Source organism: Etheostoma cragini, chromosome 20 (assembly GCF_013103735.1).
Source record: "Etheostoma cragini isolate CJK2018 chromosome 20, CSU_Ecrag_1.0, whole genome shotgun sequence".
Lineage (NCBI taxonomy): Eukaryota > Metazoa > Chordata > Actinopteri > Perciformes > Percidae > Etheostoma > Etheostoma cragini.
The window spans coordinates 2,395,986-2,417,284 of NC_048426.1; the positions used below are offsets into that span (position 1 = coordinate 2,395,986).

The window sequence follows — 21,299 nt, forward strand, 5'->3', positions numbered from 1 at the left end:
GAGGCCAGGGTTGGTAGGTGAAGTGTGTTTTGATGGATGGATGTTGTGAGGGAAGGGGCGATGAGGTATCTAATGTTACGAGAACATCCTGTGACTTAATGGTCACAGGTTTGAGGCCTCTTTGTGTCCATAAATATTGACCCGGGCCTCCTGTGAGATCACGTCAGATCTGATACTGTACATACTATGTGCAACCCCACCAACACTGAGCCCTAACCTTAACCTCTTTATACTTGTATGATAACTGTCAACTGGATTTAGGCATTTTTGATATTGTGTATACTTTAGATTTACACTCTTTATAGTTGCACTCTTGCCACTTTGTATTGTAACTGCTGCAAAGAAATTTCCCTTAGGATGCATAGTTTATTTTTATATTTTTCCCCCACAATGATCCCACATAGAAGTTAAGAGCTGTTTCATGAACAGTCTCAAATATTAGATATAATAAGGAATGGAAACTGAGGACAGAGGTGGGAAGAGGGAGAGGAGGGCGATGATGACAAAAACAAAAGTGCCTGGTCTCTAATTTAGACCTCATTTTGCATTGACTGACTCTTAACAGTGAGCATCAGTGCTCACCGTGAGTTATATTGACTTAAAAAAACATTAATCTACGTTCATTCATAAGGGCCAATGGCAGTGGGAAACACATCCTGAGCTTAAGAAGGTTTGTAAAATGGATTTTATGACGATCTCATATGATTAATGATGATTATGCATTTGGGAACGGGTCCCAGTCCTGTCAAAGTGTCCTTTTTTGAAAGACGCTGATCTCTTTTATGTTCTTTATGACACTCCTGTTCCATGGGGAAAAGCCCCTGTAAAAATCTGCTCCCCTAAAACATCCATAGCGCAGGTCAAGCCACCCATTGACCTGATGAAAGTGTCCCCCAGTAATGCCACTGACCTCATCTCATCAGGGGAATACACAATTACCAAGCTGCAATGAATCACTGCTCTCTGAAACACAGGCTTGATTGTAAATGTGTCTCCTTTAAAAAAAAAAGTCGACCTATCATGGTGGTCATCGCATGTGGCCGTCAATGACAAAATCGGCTCTAAAAGAAGAAGCATGGCTGTGATTAAAGGGTTTAATTGTTGGCCAGTAGGACTCGAGGCTGATCGCACCGTGCTGTGTGATTAGAGGGAAGCTGCGCACTCGTGTATGTGTGTCGCTCTCGCGCTCTCTCTCGGTTTCTCTCTCTCTCTGTGTCTCTCTCTCTCTCACAGTTTGTCTCTTTTCTTCATTCTGCTTCTGCAGTGTGTGTTGGTTCGGTTTTGGTTGGTGTAACAGAATGATGCTGCAGTGTTGTGAGACCATCCTTGACCAATCAAATGCAACACGAGTGACACTCGTGGGGATTTACTTTTCTGTTTTTCTCCCCATTGGCAAACGTTTCTAAACACAATCTAACATCCTCTCATTCTCTGAGAAGCAGTGTGTGTACACGTTATCATTTACTTTTACAACTCTGTAATAATTAAAGCACCAGTGGCCGTGTTGCTTCATTTGACCCTTGTCAGTTGATGGCTGTAACACACGCAGTAGTCTCTCCATAGTGACTAAAGCTGTAATCAGAACACAGAAGCATGGGCCGATCAGGAAAGGAAAATAAGTACAAACTAAAATGGTGCCATTTAAGAGCATTAATGTCTATTAATGCTGGGAGATAAAATGAATGCTTACACCAGTTTAATAGTTTAGTATTAACATTTTGGGAGAAAACACTCTCTTGCTGAGTTAGCTGAGAAAATTGATACCACTCCCATGGCTGTATGGTAAGTATGAAGCTGCAACCACTTAGCTTAGCCTAAAGACAGGAATTGAGAATACAGCGAATATTCTTTGATTAATCATTTGGTCGATGAAATGTCAGACCGTGTTGACGAATGTCCATCCCAGTTTCTCAAAGTCCAAGGTGATGTCTTTTTATGTCTTGTTTAGTCCCAAACTTAACAATATTCAGTTTAATATGATATAAAACCGAGAAAAGGTTTTTAATGAAAAATTACTTAATTATCCTCATCACTGTTTGCATCCCGATTCTTAAGCAAAGCAAATCTGCATTGAGTTGTCATTCCTCTCACTTTGTAGCATCTGAAACACATATGTATGTAGCAGCTGTAGTCAAATGTTAAATAAGATTTTGGCTCATAGCTGTGGGTTACTTAACAACGTAATGGTTTGTTTACATTTACAATGGTACAAAAATAAAAAATACTTTGCTGTTGTGATATTTTCAGTCTCTTCTTCTGCCTTCACACATCTGCTTTCCACCATGGATTCAACCATTAAAGTCGCTCAAGTTTAAAACAAACAAACAAGGGGATAAATTTAACCTACTTCATGTCTGCTGTTGCCTTTAAAATTGCTTCCTGGAAACAGAAATCTTTGTCTGTGGTCTGTGTTAGTGGTCTAATTTTTGATGCTGGTGACATGCAGAGAAAAGGCAAAAACAAATCCTTTTTAAAGTGTTCATTTTCAGGTTCATAATTGTATTTTGAGGTTGTACCAGAATAGGTTTACATGGTTTAATGTTAAAAAAAACACCATATTTGGGCTGTATTGCAGATGAGGCATGCATGATAAATTGTTATAAATCGCGATCTCGATTCACCCCTGTTAAAGATTTCATTTTTAAATAACTTTTTTTCTTCTTTTTTTTAATTACTAAATTACTTTGATCCTCTTAATTTTATGAGCCGACTGCAACACAAACTATGACGCATCCCACTTCTGTTTCCTCTTTGTTGGGAGTCGCACATGCACAGTTGCTAGATAAGGACTACTAGCCAGTCAGAAGCAGAGTATGAGGGCGTGGCAGGGTAGCAGCTAGGGGAGCATTAGCATGAGTGTTTCCTTTGGGAGAGGGGGGGACTTTGGGCTTTTTCACTTTGTAAACCTATAACGTGCACAATAAAGGAAAGGGAAAAGTCCCTTCTTCAGTTGAATTCCTGTGATCGTTGAAATGGACAATTTATGTGCAAGTTGCGTGCCTTCCAATGTTTGGTACTCTGTTTTATTTTGTGTGTCATCATTGCGTTCGGAAACGAACACATGGGTCTGATTACCCTTGATGTAGTGTGTGTGTGTGACCACTGCGAGGGTTGGTGTGTTAGTTTATGTATCTCCGTCTCCGCTGCGAGTGTTTTCCTGCCTCTGTGTTTTTGTTCGGAGGCCGGTTACACCGAGCTGGATGCAGATGGAGGTTCAGTGGATTCAGGCTGGTCTTGGTCTGGTTCAGTTCTTACGGCTAATTGTGGTGGGTATGGGAAGGGCGGGGGGGCTCAATCTTTGAAGTATTAAGTGGACAGAGTACCTTGTCATTAGGGCCGAGCCTTTGATCTGTAGTTGGTGAAGTTGGCGCGTGCGTGCGTGCATATGTGCGTGCATATGTGCGTGAGTAGTATTTGTGGACATTGTTAGTAGAGGGCAGGGCACTGGATGAAGTGAAAGAGTGTAATTTTGGATTCTCTCAGGAAAAGTGCAAACATAGTTTGGAAAATGCTGAACACAGACAGCCAAACAAGAGCTGTATATTATTGTGTATTTACTAGCAAAGATACATTAAGGTGATTATTTTTGTATAGTTTTTATTGATTTTCACCCCCCGAAAATACTCCGGTTTGAAAAAGCCAAGTGGTAACTTTCAACTGATTATCACAGTTTGTGTGACCCAATCATCTAGCAGAAGACTCAAAGATAATTCCAGCAGTTAACACTAAAAACAAGGACCTCTTGTGCTATTGACATCTTTCTAACTTTCTGCAAAGAGGTAAATATATTTCCCCAGATGTCTAAATATTGCTTTAATACAAAGACACTGACTAAGGCTGTATCATATGCTCAGATTTAAATGGCTTCAAATGTCTTTATTTATTCACAGGAGAAAGTACCAGAGCACACTAGTCAAATGGTTAACCCAGCGTCCCTGTATACACACAGTTGACGACTCCCACTCTCTGCACAGTGGATTTCAGGGTGGAGTTTATAGTCTTTTATAGTTTATAAAAACAGCTTTGTTCCAGCGGCCATCATTCGAATGTAGCAACATTGAACAGATGTGCAGATCCGTTTTTTGCTGGGTGTAATTCGGGACAAGGAAAATGTTTCTAAAGGAAACTGGCCACAGCCAGGTCTCTGGAATATCTTGAGTAATCAGGTCATGGTTTCTGGAAGAGACATTGCTGTTGAGATTCTCAAGTGTGTTTTATTGGCGCTTTGAGCACCACAAGCCGAGCGACATCTAGTTCCATTATATTGGAGAGAAGGCAGACTCTGTCTGATATACTGCCAATATATCTAACACTGGGTAACGCACACAAAACTATCTAGACTGATAAATAGCTCTACAGGCAAGAGGACAAATACGATTTTTTTTTTTTGAGTGAACTGTCCCTTTTTAAGGATTATATGAACTGTGCATCCACTTTGGAAATGCTGTTCATCCCTAGTTAAACTCTTCTATCGCTCACCCTGTTGTACCCCACTCTCTCATCGGAGTAATGGCATTTTCATTAACTTGTGCCACCAGAGGAGAAACTGAGAGCAGTCTGCTGACAGAAGGAGCGTGATTCCAGCACCTTCCGCATGACTTTGTCACATTGGTCTATAGCCGTGGTCTTCGGGGAGCTCTGCCCCACACCATTAGGGGCAGCATTGATTGAGGCACACAGTTTTTCAGCAGAGCACTTAGTTCAATCAATGACGTTTGCCCTGACCTTAACTACCCCAGTGAGCACAGCTCCCCAGCTCTTGTCGAACCACTCTGCCGTTTTTATTGCCTGAAAACGTCTGGGAATAGGGCCGTTTTGAAGTCTTTGAAACTCGATTTCAGCCGGGCCTTTTTGTGCTTTGAAAAATCCATTTCATTTTTAGGACCTAACTTGCTTTCACGCCCCGTTTTTCTGGCCATTTTACAGGTGTTAGGCTGCGTTTAGGGAAACAGTCAGTGCTCGCCAGACAAGGACCTGTTGTCCCAAAACCTTTTCTACCATCCAGCCTCCTCGCTAACGGCAGTCGCTGCAGTGAGTTGTAGCTCGCAGCCGTTCGAGGCGTGGAGAAGCTCCTGACAGATCTGCTCTCTGACAGCAGCTCTGCAGAGTCAATTATAGTCTTTTAAATGAGCAGCATCTGTCTCATCTCTCTCTCTCTCTCTCTCTCTCTCTCTCTCTCTCTCTCTCTCTCTCTCTCTCTCTCTCTCTCTCTCTCTCTCTCTCTCTCTCTCTCTCTCTCTCTCTCTCTCTCTCTCTCTCTCTCTCTCTCTCTCTGTGTCCACAGAGGAGTCCTTCAGGGATAAAAGAAAATTCAAAGTTTCATCCTGTGCTATAGTACCAGGACCCTAGAAAAAAGATCTACTTTCTCCTTTGTGTTGTCTTAGGGAAAGCTAATGGGGAGAGAGGCAGCTCCGAACCAGCAGCTCACTGGTTTGATCCCAGCAGCCACCAGCGTCTCCAACTCTGGTGTTGACTATTCCACACTGAAGTGCAACAATCAGCTTTATTCTTATTTAATTATGTTAATATTCATTTTTAGACATTTCCTCAGACGAAGGAAACTGCATTGGAGGAAAGTCTTTATGCTAAGCTAACTGGCTTCCGCCTGTAGCTTCATAATTATTCCTTCAACATGAGGGTCGAGGTGGGAGTTTGCCCTGTAGTTGTTGGTTACTGTTGTAAGTCATGTCAGTGGTGGTCCCCACAAGTCTAGTACACTGTGTGTATCCCAGCAGCTGTCAGATAAATATTTGATTGAGTGGTACTTTTCAATCCACAGCAGGTTGAAACCTGTGGCCATCTTCTTTAAAATTCAAGTGTGTTGCCCCTTTAATTGTTAATGACTTATTACTCATTGATGCAGCCAATCCATTCACAAATGTATTCATTTCCTCTCAGCTGCTGGGACAGCTGGGCAGGCCTGTGTGTGTGTGTGTGTGTGTGTGTGTGTGTGTGAGGGGGGGGGGCGTTTACAGTGCCTGGGGCGGTACAGTAGAGCTTGATGGACATATGGCCGGATGGACACAACCTCTGGGAGGAGGAGAGCGACTGGGTGGGATGGCGGAGCGACAGGCGGTGACATCGCCGGGAGACAGACGTCAATGAGACACCGCAGAAACACCAGAAGAAGAACACATGTATGTTTATCGCACGCCCAGGCCGCTCTCTGTGGACGGCCAATCATACGCTGTCCGTTGGATAGTACAAGCTATGCTACCTCAGCAGGTGTGTGTGTTTGTATCTCTGTGTGACTGACTGACTGACTGTGTGTGTTTGTGAGAGAGACGCTGACAGTGTGTGTGTGTGTTAGAGCAGCAGTTAGCAGCCAGTCTCTCCGGAGAGATGGCTGCAGCGGGCCGTCACAGCAGCCGGCTCTGATTGGAGATGATGGGCGTCTTCTGGCCCGAGGAGGGAAAACGAAGCTGTCTCGTCTGCCGCCGCCAGCCTGACGGGAGATGACAGCTACCGTTTAGTAGGCAGGGAAAGGCAAGAAACCGCTCGCCCCCCGGCTGTTGCGTCACAGCAGATTTTACAGCTTAACCTCCTCCCCCCCCTCTTCCCTCTCCTCCTTCCCTCCTTACGCAGCAGGACCGGGGGTTTTATCAGGCCTCCCACACAAGTCAGGGACTCGTAACAGTAGGGTTAGAATAATCTCAGACTTGCAATGTGTAGTTTATAGTTACTAAACAAAGTGTCAGTGGTGCTGTTTTAGGATGAAATCTAACAACCTAAAATGAGCCATGTTTATATCTTACTGATATTCCTATACCACTGACAAATTGGGAGTGGACTTAACTTTGACACCACAGACTTTTGAGGTCTTGTGTTCTTTCCCCTACCAAGCTTTGTTCATGTCACTGCAAACCAAATCTACTTACGCGTACAAATAAAGTGATCTGCACCTAACTACGTGTCAGATGCTGTGGTTATGGAGATGCAGCGCGGAGACTGCAAGAGCTGCGATTGGTCAGCCTGGGCTGCTTGTGTTCTGTTTCTGCTGCTGGTGGAGCTTGTTGTGGTGACGAAAGCATGAAGCTAGTTGGAGGAAGACTGTTCTCTTCCTTTGGCTCGCCGCCATCGCTGCTCTCCATCACAGTGAATAAAAGAAGGTAAACAGGGTGAAATAGAAGTTACCTGGCCCCCCTTCACTCTTTGGCACAAGTTAGATAAAATAATTAATATGCACCTTATAGTGCAGAATGTGATTTAAACTAGGCCGGGGCATTTGTCCACTGTTTCAGAAGTGCTATCAAAATGTAAACCATGTCGTAGGACTGCCATTAATCCCTTGTCGGGCATAAGAAAGTTCTTGTTGCACTCACGGTGATAGCAAGTTGTTGCTCTATCGCGATACATCCTATTGAGCTAGTGTCTTTGCATCCAGTACAGAAATAGTGTTAATAAATAATGTTAATAAACTAAGGACAGGCGTTCAGCTGCTCTAATCCAGAAACCACGAAATCCACTTTCTGTCAACCGTTCAACCAACCAGAATTAGAGCAAGAGTCAAAGCCCGGGTGTCACGATGATACATGTCAGGTCTTTGATGTATCCATGATGCATGGAGAAGTTTTAGTTTTAAAAAACCTACCCAAGAGGATCATCACGGTACAGTACGCTGCTGGAAGGATCCTCACAAAGAACTAATAGAGACTCTGACTCTGAGCACTGCATCTCCATATCCAGGTCTGAAATGAATATAATTTATGTTTCGAAAGGATCACATTTCTGCACACTTGGGTCAATTCAAATTGCATTCAAGTCTCCAGTCAAAGTGGACTCTCTCTCACAGCTGAAAGAAGAGCGGAGCAGCAGCAGGTAGCGTCTCTGATTTCCAGCTCCATCAGCGTTAATGTGTTAACCCTTGTGTTGTCTTCCCGTCAGAAATGGAAATCAACCCTTAAAGACGCGTCTTGTTGATGTTTTTAATTTTTTCTTACATTTTTGTCCCGTTTTTGAAATGTTTGTCACTTTTTCTTGACAATTTTAACACTATGTAACACTAACTTATTAACTTTAATGTTGAGAAAAGCAGAAATTAGGAATTATTTAGACTCAAATTAAAGGAATGGAAAGTTGATGGATAATCACAGACTGGAATATGTCAACTTTTATTTCAAAACCACTTCAATTTGTTTTTCAAATGCTATAAAATTGGATAAGACGCCCCAAAATTAATGAAAATAGAGATTTGTACTTGGCAAAGAGCGAATCAATCAAGTTATTTTGGGTAGTTAAAAAGAAGATTGCTGTAGGAAAACAGGTCAGTTTGACCCAAGGACAGCATGAGGGTGGTGGTTGTTGACGCGAGCAGTTTCAGTCCTCTCTGGAGGCAGCAGCAGGAAGAATTAAGCTCAGAGAATCAGATTGAAGCTAAACGCTCACAGGTTTGGTTCCCCACACTGCCATCCTGTGCGACTACTTGTGAGGAGCCCTTGAGCAAGGCCGTGACTCAAGATGGAATTCAAATGGATTTCATGCAGAAGGTTCTCCTCCTGAAATTGACATTCTTTAAAGTTTTAAGATGATTCAGTGTCACCCTTGGAAACAGCCTTCTTCTGGCGCTCTGGTCTTCATCAGCGGATGAAGTGGAGATTGTCAAGCTGTCATTTTTATTTCTTTCTGAACACTTTAAAGTTAGTCTTGCAGATCTGTTTCCTTCTCATTGGCGACACATACGGCGATAAGTGGTAATGGTAGGTTTGATGGAATTTGCTTCCCAGAGATCCAAACAATGTTGTCTGTGTGACGTCAGCCAGTTGCTATCTCTCTATAGTAACCTTTTCACTCGCAACACTAGCAGAGACGGAACAACCAGCATGCCACTTCACACACAGCGAAGCCCAAGATGCTCCCCAAATGCTGTATGTACGATAACTGTTCACTGCTCCTAAGGGATAAGATGGGTTAAATTTCACTGCATTTTAGTATTGTTTAGGTGAGTTGAAGAGTAAATGGGACTTGGACTGCATTTACTTTTTCTAGTCTTTGCTTTTCAACAGAAGCCAGCATTGACTCATTCACACACACATGCATACACAGAGTCTGAGGCTACCATGCAAAGTGCCACCTGCTTATCAGGAGCGACACATATTTACATGCATACATATTGACTTGAGGACTGCGTGAGCTGTTGATCGATCCATCCATCCACATCTGTTTCCTAGACAGCCAGCACAGTATGTTGCGTTTTCATCACCTTCGTGTTATCTCACTTGGCAATAGTTAGTGACTTAACAGACATTTATTCCACTGTAGAGCTTCCAAATTTAAAATTATTTTAGGGACTTTTTGTCCATGTTGACTTAAAAATTGCACTCGAAAGTTCATCCTTTACTTTGTAGAGATCTGAGGAAGATTGTGTGACGTGGTTGAAAGCTCCAGACTTTCTTATACACCTTGTGCTGAGATTATTTTGCCATCTGTTGTTTGAAACTTTTCAAAGCAAGCCACTTTGCACCCACGTTCCACCTTCGTCGAGACAGAAATCCATTAGAGAAGAGGCGTACATGCGGGTTTCTAAACCCACAGTTGCTTAGAATAAACCAGAATGCATTGCAACTGTAAGACAGTTTGTGCTTTGAGTTAGTGCTTGTGACGCCTGCATATTCTTGACTGAAAACATAAAAATAGAAAATCAATATTGAAAGCAGAAACACATGTAGAAAGTTGAAGGAAGGTGGGTCTGCCAGACAAAGTACACTGCTACTTCTCCTCCCCAAATCTTTGCTGGAGCTCTTTGAACATCCCAGACTGATGATGTAGAACAGCAGACGGAGATCCGCGGGCGGATTTACATCCATGGACAGTTTGTAAATATTTTCATGCAGATGAGCATGTGGTTTTAGTGCCTATAAGAAACACAGTGCTGATTCATCGGTGTGGTAAAGGCAACATTTGGCTAAACATTCCTGTGGCAGTCGTCTGACATTTCAAACGTTTGATTTTCATGTACGACAATGGACACATCAAACCGCTCTTTCTCCAAATTCCTCATCTGGACTGCTGACTGACCAGACTTTATCCATCAAAGCATCATTCAGTTCATCTCTTAGTATTCTTACATTGTAGATTCACTCAGTGCTGCTAATTAATTCATCCCACTCTCGTGATGTAAAAATTACACACTGTTCTGGAGAAATAGCCCGAATATCGAAGCAAGACAAATTAACAAGACTTCTCTTTGATCAGAGCCCTTTATTCAAAATATGGAAAACTCTGTGCACACTGTTGAAAAGATCCGTCACTTTCAATAGAAACATTCTCCTGAGAGGACGCAGTCACAGATGGCAAAGAGAGGTAGCTGAAAAACAATACTAGTACAATGGAAACTAAACTGATGTAATGTCAGCTAATCCGGTCTTCAGTCCAGTTTGTTTGTTACTGTTTAGGGCAGTTTGTATTTTACTTGTAAGTATGTGTTCCCGACAGCAGTACAGAGCAAACCTTTACTTGTTTGTTGGAATGCTCCAAGTGAAGTTTTATCGCCTAGTCACCAAAAGGTTTAAGGTTTTCAGACTAAGCACAAAGCTAATTTCTGCTTTGTTATTCACTCTACTGTGCAATTGTTAGCCTAGGATAGCTAGGAACATACAGATAATGTCTGTGACGACAGCTCAGACTGAGTCTCTGACTAATCCCAGAATTCAGCGGGAACTCATTTTTTATTATTACCCTCCTAGTCTCTCCTTGCTGTATCTGCACACATTGTAGTCAAAAAACTTTCTCGGATAAGTGGGTAAACAACAGATGTCCAAACCTTTTCAAGGAGAAGATTGGGGTCTCCTCTCCTACCAACAGTCAGCGTTGGTTTCTTTTACAGCACGACCTCAACCAAATAGTTTGTTTCCCTAAAAGCTTAACATCGCCTTTACTGAAAAGATCTGAAAATAGCCGGGGTCATTTTGGAAGTCACTGACATCATCTCATGTAAAGTAGGTATGAGGATCTTTTTTTGTTAGTTTTTGAGAAAAAAAAGTTTAAAGAAAAGGCTTAAATATTTGCTAATAATGTGCACTTGGCCAAGGTGGTTCTTGTTTTAATAAGTCTTCTCCTCCAGAACAACCATAAACTAAAGAATAAAAAGAACAGGTGAGCCCCTGTGGTCGAGGACACATACCAGGTAACCACAGCGGCCCCTGACATTTGTTCCATGTGTGCACAGTGGAGACAAATTCATTCATTAAAATATTATAAATGCCATCCTTGTTATAATACTGCAATAAAAATGTCACGGTGGACCGCAGATTCTCGTTAAATAATCTAATATTGTCATGTCCTCTTGAATACAGTCACATAACCCAAGCTAATGAAAAAGTCATGCCCAGTTTGCATTTTAATTCAATTAACCACATTTGTTGATGTTTTTCCTTAAAACTCTGCTCATTTGGATGGAAACCCAGACAGAGGGTTAGTACCCCGACTCAGAGGTTATGGTTACTGTCCTGTTTGTCTGTTGATTAGAACATCTCAAAACCTAGTGAATATTTTCTTCATGTAAAGTTGGTGGAAGGTTGCAGATATTGAGCATGTACAAGAAGGTAACACTATGCAAAATGTGAGATTTCTTAAGTTAAATTAATTTTGCTGATGTTGGCACCCCTGTGGACAGAAGCAGGAGTGTTTCCATGAGCACGACCACCTCAGGTCGCAAAGATCTGCAGTTGCCAGACTCCCTTTAGAAAAGCTCATTTTACACTTAGGGTGTGACAGTCCACATTTGGTGATCTAGTATGTGTTGCAGCAGGATTGTGTATGGTGTTTATGGTAATGAAGGAACATGTTAGCCAGTTTAACAGTGTGGCTCAGGAAGAAGACATATCAGGCTGTGATACACACACAACAATTGTTAGCACAGTACAGGTCTTGGAATTTGTTAACAATAAGAATACTGGGAAGAATGTATGTTTGTATCATAGATCAATACTAGTGGGATCCATTGTGCCTCCAGGACTCTTATCATCCACCAGCTCCTTGTTAGTATCTCCCCGCTCCCCATCCTGCTCCAACAGGGGTTTAGGAGGAGGAGGAGCAGGTGGTTGAGTGGGCGTACGCTCAGTCTGGCTTCTCCAAGGTCTGGGAGGTCAGGTTTTAATGGGCTGGCCCGGCCCGCCCGTGTCAGCGACAATCTAGCACTCTGTTTATTGCCTCGACAGGGGCAGAGCTGGCACCGAGCCTTATCGCCTCATACTGCTGCAGGGCAGGACTTCCACACCAGGAGCTGTTTTTGTTGTGTTGGACGATCTGACCCGGAGACGTCTTAGCATAAATGCAACAGGAGGTAGAGGCAAACGCTGATTTATCCGTACTGCAGATAAAAACAAAGGTTGATTGATTTTTGTAGTGTAAAGGGTCGCGCAAACAGGAGTTTTTATGCTACATCTTTTTTTCAAATGAACTCATATTTGCATGTTACAAATGTTTTGGCCTATGAAATGGCATTTTCTTTCTCTATTACCAACAATGTGAGAGCTTCCTCTATTGTTGGGTTTGTAGCATCATTATCAAAGTGCCGTCACCTTGCTTGCTAGCCAGTAAACGCAGCTATGTTCCACACACAAATGTAACGTTCAATGACCTGATGTGTGATCCAGCGTATTTGTTTCTCAGCCAGGAAGAGAGCATGAGCAAGACCTGTTGCTCATGTGAGTAACGATACATCCCGGCACAAAATACACAGGCATCGTAGCTTCACCTAGAGAAAGTTGTAACGTCACTTATGCAACTTTGGGATGTTTAGTCCTTTTTCCAACTTTTCAATTTTCAGTCTAATACTTGCGACAAACTGCAACTTTCTCAACTTGCGAAATTTTCTTTTAAATTAACATTATCACATGTGTAGTAACTCCCGGCACAATTCCTTAAAGAAAAGAACTCTTATATAATATTTCACTATTTTTCATATTTTTCTGACATAAGGCCCCATGGTGACCCAGAGGAAGGGGAGGGACTTTGCCTCTCTTTAGCTTTGAATATTTAATGATTGTGGTCGTCTCCATTTGAAATCCTCAGAAATGGAATACTTGGTTTGTTTCCACATCCTTCTTACAGAAAGGTACCTGTAGGTTTGGTGCCATCCAATATGTACCTATTACAAAGACCTTCCTTAGAAACAGATGGCATCTGGCAGCACACACTGAGCCCACTGCGCTGCACAGAAGTACTGGGCAGATGGATTAACTGTTTGTCAAATAGTACCAGCGCCTAACTCTCTCTTAATCCACAAATTGTCGTTTTGTGTGCAGATTAGGCCAACGAGATTAGTGTTTCAGTCAGCTTTTGAAGTTTTTAGCTTTTTCCTCTGTTCCCAGTCTTTGCGCTAATCCAAGCACCACCCGTTCAAGCTCCATACTTAACTTAAATCAGCATGTTTCCCAAAATGCCAAATCATACCTTTCAAACGACATCGTTTTCAGCTCTGATAACTTGAGACCCGCAGTTTTTGTAGTTGTTACTTTTTGTACACTAACCGGTTCATCAAAAATGAGCAATAATGGAAACAAGCATTTGCAGCTGTAGGCTTTTTATCTCCTTTTCAGAGCATTTTTTTTGTAAAACACCACAGTGCTTTTCACCTATCAGATTTAAAACGTGTACAAAAAAAATGCATTCATTGAAGAGCCAGCATTTTTTTCGAAGGTAATATTTCATTCATTTTATCCCTCTGAAGCGATTGTATTGCAGCCGGTGATTTCACTTTACCTTCAACAGTCACCATCCCATCTCAAAGGCAGAATCCTGACAAATTGAAATGTCTACCTTGAAGTGTACCGCCATGTGGCCGAGCTTGCTGCAGGTCGGGGGGGGGAGGCGGGAGAGGATCAGGATTGTTGCTGACATCAAGAGCTGTAAGTCTGGATAATGTGGGCTCCTTTTTGAAGTGTGGATGATGGCTGATCCTGCAGCACTGGGGCTACACAGGCCCATTCATCGTCCAGATCACACACACACACACACTTTGTTTTTAGGGAGGAATGGAAGGAAGGAAGGAGGGAGGGATAGGACAGGACAGGAGATGTGGAGGAGTCAGACTGGGCCTTCTTTTTAATTTAGCCAGGATAGCATTTTTGTTCCTCTTCTTGTCATTCCTTTCTGTCTTCTCCTCAGATCCCAAATGAAACCCGGGTCAGGATTATTAGGAGATCAGTGAGCCTCCCTTTCTCTTCCATCTTTTTTGTCGCAACCTTTCTCCTCCTCCTTTTTGTATTAACGTTCTCTCTCAATGTCTTTCCTAACGTCCTCTGTCTCTTCTCTCTGCCTCCTTTGTCTCCCCTCTCACTTAGCTGCTCTCTGCTCATTCCTCCATGTCTTCCCTCCTGCTGCTCTCCTCCATCAGTCTCTCTCTGTCTCCTACCTACCTCATTCTTTCTCTCTTAATCTTTACTGCTCAGCCTCTCTTTGTCTTTCTCTGCCTACTTCTCTAATTCTTTCACCCCTACTCTGCTGTTGCAGTTTTCTCTGGATCTCTTAGGCATTGTCTTCTGCAGTCTTACAACTTTCCTTTCTATCTCTTAAAAGGGATATGTTGGAATATTGTATTTTTCTTAATGTCCCATGAAAAGAGCAAACCCCTGCTGTCTTTGTATCTGTAGATTTAAATTCACCAAAGTTAGCATAAGATAATTCCTCAATTGCATGTTTAAAAATAATTTTGCAAAACTTGTGATACAAAAAATGTCAATGTAATTTTAATGTAAGTAATCAACTGGTTAAGTTTCATCTGTTAGATTTACCCAATACACCTGTTGTTGTTGTTGTTGTAGCAGCAGTAGTAGTAGTAGTAGTAGTAGTAGTGGTGGTGGTGGTGGTAGTGTTTTCTAGTCTTTGCAAGGCTGTTTTTTCAACAACAAAAAACTATAGTGACCAGCTGTTTTTAAGACTTTTACTGAGTCTAAAAAATAAAAGTATGCATTTTTGAAAAGTTTTTTTAAAGATTTACGTGTTCGGCGACCAATTGGCTTGAAGCTGAGAGGCTTAGACAGGAAGTCAGATCGTTCAGAGAGACAGACTAACACATTGTTGGTTTTGTTCATTATCTTTTAATAACTCTGTATCTTTTATTCTCGTTCTCCCTCCCCCCTTCTGGCTCTTTAAAATCTCTTGTTCTCTCCCTCCCTCGCTGCCTTCAAAAGGCCGTCTCCTACACCTGTTAGCGTTTGTTCCCGCAGGGCACATTTCCTCTGTTTCTTTGTGTTTTCTTCTTTGGCGTTGGAGAGCCTCGGCAGTGAAGCATCTCAGTCTCCTGACCACATCAGACAGGCCTGCCGCTGCCTGGGACACAGTGATGTGTGGGAGTCGAGGGAGGAGGGGGGCGGTAAATGCGGGGTCAGGTTGCCTGTCTGCGAGGACCAAGAGACAACAGGGCGATAGAGTTAACACCTTGAGGGTATGCCGTCGACGCAGACTGCTGCTACGGCGGCGTCCTCTTTTTGTTACCCGATTTCTTGTCAGGCCGGCAGTAATTTGACTTGGCATCTCCTCAGACTTCTGCTGAACACCATGTGAACAAATACCAGTATACACTATCCAAGTGTCCTTGGGCAAGATACCGAACTCCGAATTGGTGTGTGAATGTTTATTTGATGAGCAGGCGCCACCTTGCATGGAAATCCCAGTGTGTGTGTGTTTGAAAGGTGCCTGTACTATGTAAAATCTTATTGAATAGTCATGTAGTGTGAATAGCAAAAGTCCATGTATAGTCCATGTTTTGCCAAAAAAATACTTTTTTTTTCATTAATCTGCTTCCACGTCTTAACTTTGTATATATCATGAGTCAGGATGTAAACTTAAACTTGACTGGTTGGCAGACGCATACGACGGCAAGGCGCTAATGCTAGTTTGTAATTTGGAGGAACTGGCCCTTTAAGTCCTGTGATAAAATTACACCCATTTCTGTTCATTTAAAGCTGTCAAGTCTGGTGAAACAGATGAATATATTCATGATTAATAGTCCAGCTCTCCATCAGAATGAAAATTTAAGCAGCCACCTATCCCTCCATCCCTCCGTCCCTTCCTCGCTCCTTCTCTGTTTTGAAAGGTTTTATTCCCACGCGTGCACTCTCTTGGAGTATGGATCCTTCCCTCCTCTTCCCTCAGTATGAGGATGGAGGCATGTCCCAGAAGGATTTACTGCTGGAAAGCAGAAGCTCCTCGGACAAGGAAAAAAGATGTTTGGAGAATCCTGTTTTTTTTTCTTTCTGTTTTGATATGCAGGCAGAGCTGTATCTCTGCTGCCAAACGGCCTCTGGCTTCATCTGCCAGCCTGGACAGCAAGAGGAAGCTAGTTTCTCACTGTGGACGAGGTCATCAGGGAGGGGCTATAGGCGTTCTTCAGGATTTAGACATTTCGTGAAAGTGCTGCTACATTTTGGCCACTTTCTGGCCGCTAATGCGATGATGTAATCCACTTGTTCTTATACAGAGTGACGCAAAGTGTCTTTGGCCTTCTGTTGCTTCCACTGATCTAATGAAGGCCAAACGGCTGCAGATGTTTTTGTTTTAAGGACACGTCTCATTTAGTGCAGCTTTTACCTGTCGTCTTCTGTTTAAGTAGCATGAAATGACCTCCATGTCACTGCAGCCATTTTCTTTTCTTTTCTAAAAGGTACAGTGGCTATGTTGTTGGACAGTGGTATCCACAGTTAAAAAATCTGTCTCCAGAACTTAAAATAGAATGGAAATATGTTTTGGTGTCTCTTCACCTTTTGTCTGGTTTTCCTTGTGTTCATCAACAAGGACATTGAAGGACATGTCTGTCAAACTCTGTACTAGATGTCTGTGAATCAGGGTTTTAGAGATTTTTTTTCTTTTTTTTTTTCTTGACATGTTAAAGGGATAGATTAGACGTTTGTTCAGTGTGGTTGTATGAGCTATTTTCTATTAACATCTGAACTGCCCCTTTTATTAAATTTAATTTGCGGGGATTCTCTTCACGAAAAAAATACCTTTTAACGGAGGTGGTCATTTTTGGTTTTAAACAAACCCTTTTTTCTTAGAAAAAGAGAGAGAATGTAGAGAGAGTCTTAAACTTCACTTATTTTTTAAAGCACATAGTTTTTGATGTAAATTATAACTTGTTGGTTGTAGACTCTTGTTTTAAAGTAAGGAAGAAAACAAAAATGTATTTTAACTGTCTCCGGGCCTAGCCTTGTCTCTGAAAGCCTGGCTTTAATTCTGGTCCGGGACCTTTGTCTCCTGGGCTGTCAACTCTCTACATTGTCAATAAAAGGACGAAAATGCAGTAAAGTGAAAAAAATAACTCTTCCTGTCTCATTTCTTAACCTAACCTTCCTGGCAGTCAATACAAAATCCTAATGCTGAGGTCTGCAGATTGTTCTGCACGCTCACCAAGAACAATTCTTTCCTAGGTTTGATCAAATTAGCGAGTGTAGATATATCAAAGCCAAGCTGAATAATAACAGGGTGATGCTCCCTCCCTCCCTCCTCTCTGCGGGGTTGGACCGGCGTTATCAGCTCCTCGTCTCTCTGCCTCTCCGCCTCCCGGAGCTGCCAATCTCTCCCAGGGCTTGTCTCCATCTTATCTCCCCCTCGCATTTCACAGAGAGAAGCTCTGAGAGGGCTGGGCCCGGCAGATAGCGACTGACCTGTCTGTTCCTTTCGTTTTTTTGAAGGAAGCCGCAATCTGCAAACTCAAATGGCGGACTAGATTATCCCCCCTCCCCCCTCTCACCTCCTCGGCTGTGGGAGAACACACCCTTTACTGTCTGAGGATGGGTGGATTCCTGTCTGTGCACCTGGCTCTCCTTAATGAAGCGGGAATGCCGCCCGGGGACTCAGGTGGCACGTCTTTTGAAGCTGCTGCCCTGTTGGGAGTTTGAACTCAAGGAAGGTGGGGCCCCTTGTGAACGTGTCAAAGGCAGAAAGCTGACAGAAGTTAAACGGCTCCCGTAAACCTGCCGCTTGCTGCCTCTTTAAAACATTTCCCTCCATCTCTACTCCTTTGATTGACTTGTCTGATGTCTGCAGGCAGCGAGAGAAGAGTTCCACTTTGTTCCAAAACTGCTAATCAAGGTGGAGGATCTTTTGGAGTGAAAGCTGTTGAATTTCCTCTGATGGTTTTCTTCTACTGTCTAAGCCTGCACCCACTCCCTCCCTTTTATTTCCTTTTATCAAAGTCAATCACATTTTCTCAGAACCCTTTTTCTTCCAAAATGGAACTATATGCACACCTGGGGATTTCAAAACACCTTCTTTCTTTTATCAGCGCATTAAAAGTGTCTGTTGATTCACTCATGCAATCAGCTCCATCACAAAGAGACACAGGGAAAAGCGGGAGACTTGGGCATCGCAGCATGAAAAATGCAAATTGCCGTTTCAGCATGTTTCAAAATAAAGCACGATGCAATCTAGGAAGCGTATCGTAATTGGAAAGAAAGTGTGTTTAAGGTAGATCCGCTTAGACGCCAGTTAAGCCTATTAAGGTCTTATCAGAAGTCCCAATGCTGTTTTATTTGGTTATTAACCCCGGATGGAAGATGCTCCACGAGGAAGAGATTCAGCAGGCCGATGCGGTTTCCTGTTGAACCCCTCTGGGATGGGCAAGCTGCCGTGAAAACGTGTGTTACAGATAATTGTCTAAAGTGTATCTGTTATTTGTTTGTGTGACAGATGGGGCTGCAGACAGTGGGGAGCTGGACCTGAGTGGGATAGATGACCGCGAGATAGAGCTGGTAGGTACCCGCTGCTTAATAACCTACAACTGGGGCACAGAAGTTTAACAGTTACATGAAGAAATCAAAATGATTCTTCTGAACAAAAATTCCCGATTCCTGAAGATGCCTTGACCCTCGTCTTGTCTTCATCTTCGGGACCCTCTCGTATCCCTCGGGTCAAACTGACCCGTGACTTTTTTGGGGTTTTAAAAAAAAATTCCAAAATAGTATTTTATTTCATAATCTATTAACAAATATTTTCTTTATCTCAGTTTCAAACAATTGAGATAACATATGTTTAGGAAATGCAATCGGTCTCTACTAGAACACAATTAAAAAGTTGAAAGTTTAAAGTTTTTATCATAAGGTTATAAATCATGTGGCCATATCCACAATAATTTTCTGAATTGAGTCAGGAATAAATGTTTATCATAGGAAATAAGGTAAGGTCGTTGATTTGCAGGTACAAAAAATTTAAATTGTAACATTTTTCTTTTTAAGGGGCTGGCGGCTGTGGCTCAGTGGTAGAGCGGTTGCCTGCCAATCAGAAGGTTGGTGGTTCGATCCCCGCCCCCGCAGCCATTGTCAAAGTGTCCTTGGGCAAGACACTGAACCCCGAGTTGCCCCCGGTGCTGTGCATCGCAGTGTGAATGTGTGTGAATGTTTATCTGATGAGCAGGTGGCACCTTGTACGGCAGCCCCGGCCACAGTGTATGAATATGTGTGAATGGTGAATGTTTCCTGTAGATGTAAAAGCGCTTTGAGCAGTTGTTAAGACTGGAAAAGCGCTATATAAATACAGCACATTTACATTTACATTCTTCTTGTAAAAATATGAAATGGGTCAATTTAACCCAAATACCATACAGAGGTTAATATGTCCTCTGGTTTTGAACTCTTTTTGTTCTGAATTTACAATGTTAATGTTAGAGTTTTGGGTTTGTTAGCAGGATATCTCAAAACATTAAAAGGGATTCAGTGAAACTTTGGTTGAAGGTTTCATCATGTGTTTTGATGCCCATCCAACATTGAGAAGGGAATTCTTCAACATTTCTGCTCCTCTCCCAAACTCTCTATCAAAAGAGCCGCTTTCAAAATGCAAATTAAAATCAACATAATAATCAATTATAAAATCAGATTGAATGGGGAACAAAAGACTAACTTAATCAGAATGCAATTAAATGAAACTGCAATCTTAGGATGTACGTCTGTTTCTGTGTATTTCATGTTGATTGAACTCTTCTAGATAGTTTATAATTAAAATTTAGAAGATTGTGGTGCCTCCTGGGGATTTCACATTTATACACAAATAATAGGGCAACAGGTCTGTGACTCTTTCCTTTCTTATTCTTAGCCGTTTTCAAAGTTTTAGGCATTTATTCCTATGTTACCAAGTACAATAGTATTTGTAATATACTGTATTTGATTATTATTCAAGCATCATGATTGTCCTACATATGCTTCTAAGAAAAACATTTCTACAAAGTCGCCAGTAGAGATGGTCTGATACCATTTTTTGCTCGAAACTGATTCTGATACCTGAACATGTTTATTGGCCCATACAGAGTACTGATCTGATACCAGTAAGTCCTATATTTTATTATGTTTTAACAGCTGTGTACTAATCTCCCTGTATGGATGTGATTGCTACGTATTTTTGTTGTTGATCTGACTCAGGTTAAACTCCTTATGAAAGATGAACAAACGATGAACGCCACAGAAGTTTTTTATCATCCAGTTTGACACTCGGTAACAGAAAAAGAACATAAATGAATTTCTTCCGATGTAGATTTTCTTTAGGGCTTTATCATGTGGTATTGGATTGGTGCGTACCCTCCATTACTTCCAAATACCAGCGGTTTAGGTACTATTGGAGGCAATACCGATACCAGTATTGGAACATCTCTAGTTGCAAACATCCATCAAAGTGTACATGAAGTACATGATATGACATTTTTTAGCTCATCTGGATCAGCTGTTGGCTTTTGTGAGTAGAGCGTTATTGTAACCAACAGAATAGATGGCTAAGGCAGTTACAGCTACTTTAAAGTACTGTGGTACATAGCCTGTTAATAAAGACAGATTGGTTATATCTAGTAGAGAAGTGTTGAATAAGAGTAAAACTTCTTTAAGTAGCCTAGTCGGGATGGGGTCTAAGAGGCAGGTTGATGGTTTAGCTGAAGAAATAATTAAATTAAATTGATAAAGATCAAGTGAAGCAAACCAGTCTAAAAATACATCTGGTTTTACAGCTGTTTATATGTTCCTGTGTTTAGAGATAAGTCAGTGCCAGTTAAAGGCAGGTCTTGGTCAATTTTGTTTCTAAAAGTTATAATTTTATCATTGTAGAATCTCATAAAGTCGTTACTACTAAGAGCTATGGGAATACTTGGCTCAGTAGAGCTTTGACCTTCCGTCAGCCCGGCTACAGCTTAGATTAAGAGATAAAGCATTTGACCTAACCCACAGAAATACCAGCCTTTTTGTTAAATATATGCACTTCTCCACTGTCTCTCTGCAGTATCTGCTGAGTGACCCAGAAATCAAAGTGAAGACGGCGCTGTGGATGGCAGAAAACTCTGACTACCTCAAAGAGCAGAGAGGTACGTTCACAGTACAACAATTCTG

The 21,299-nt window shown here is 42.1% G+C and overlaps 1 protein-coding gene across 1 annotated transcript in view; it reads left to right on the top strand.

The window, feature by feature from the left end:
• Positions 1-21,299, top strand: part of LOC117936390 (transcription factor IIIB 90 kDa subunit-like) — a 102,796-nt gene that overhangs the window by 42,395 nt on the left and 39,102 nt on the right. The window contains exons 13-14 of the mRNA XM_034859356.1: positions 18,628-18,689; positions 21,193-21,274. Coding sequence (XP_034715247.1) covers positions 18,628-18,689; positions 21,193-21,274 — 144 coding nt within the window. The remainder of the gene's footprint in view (positions 1-18,627; positions 18,690-21,192; positions 21,275-21,299) is intronic.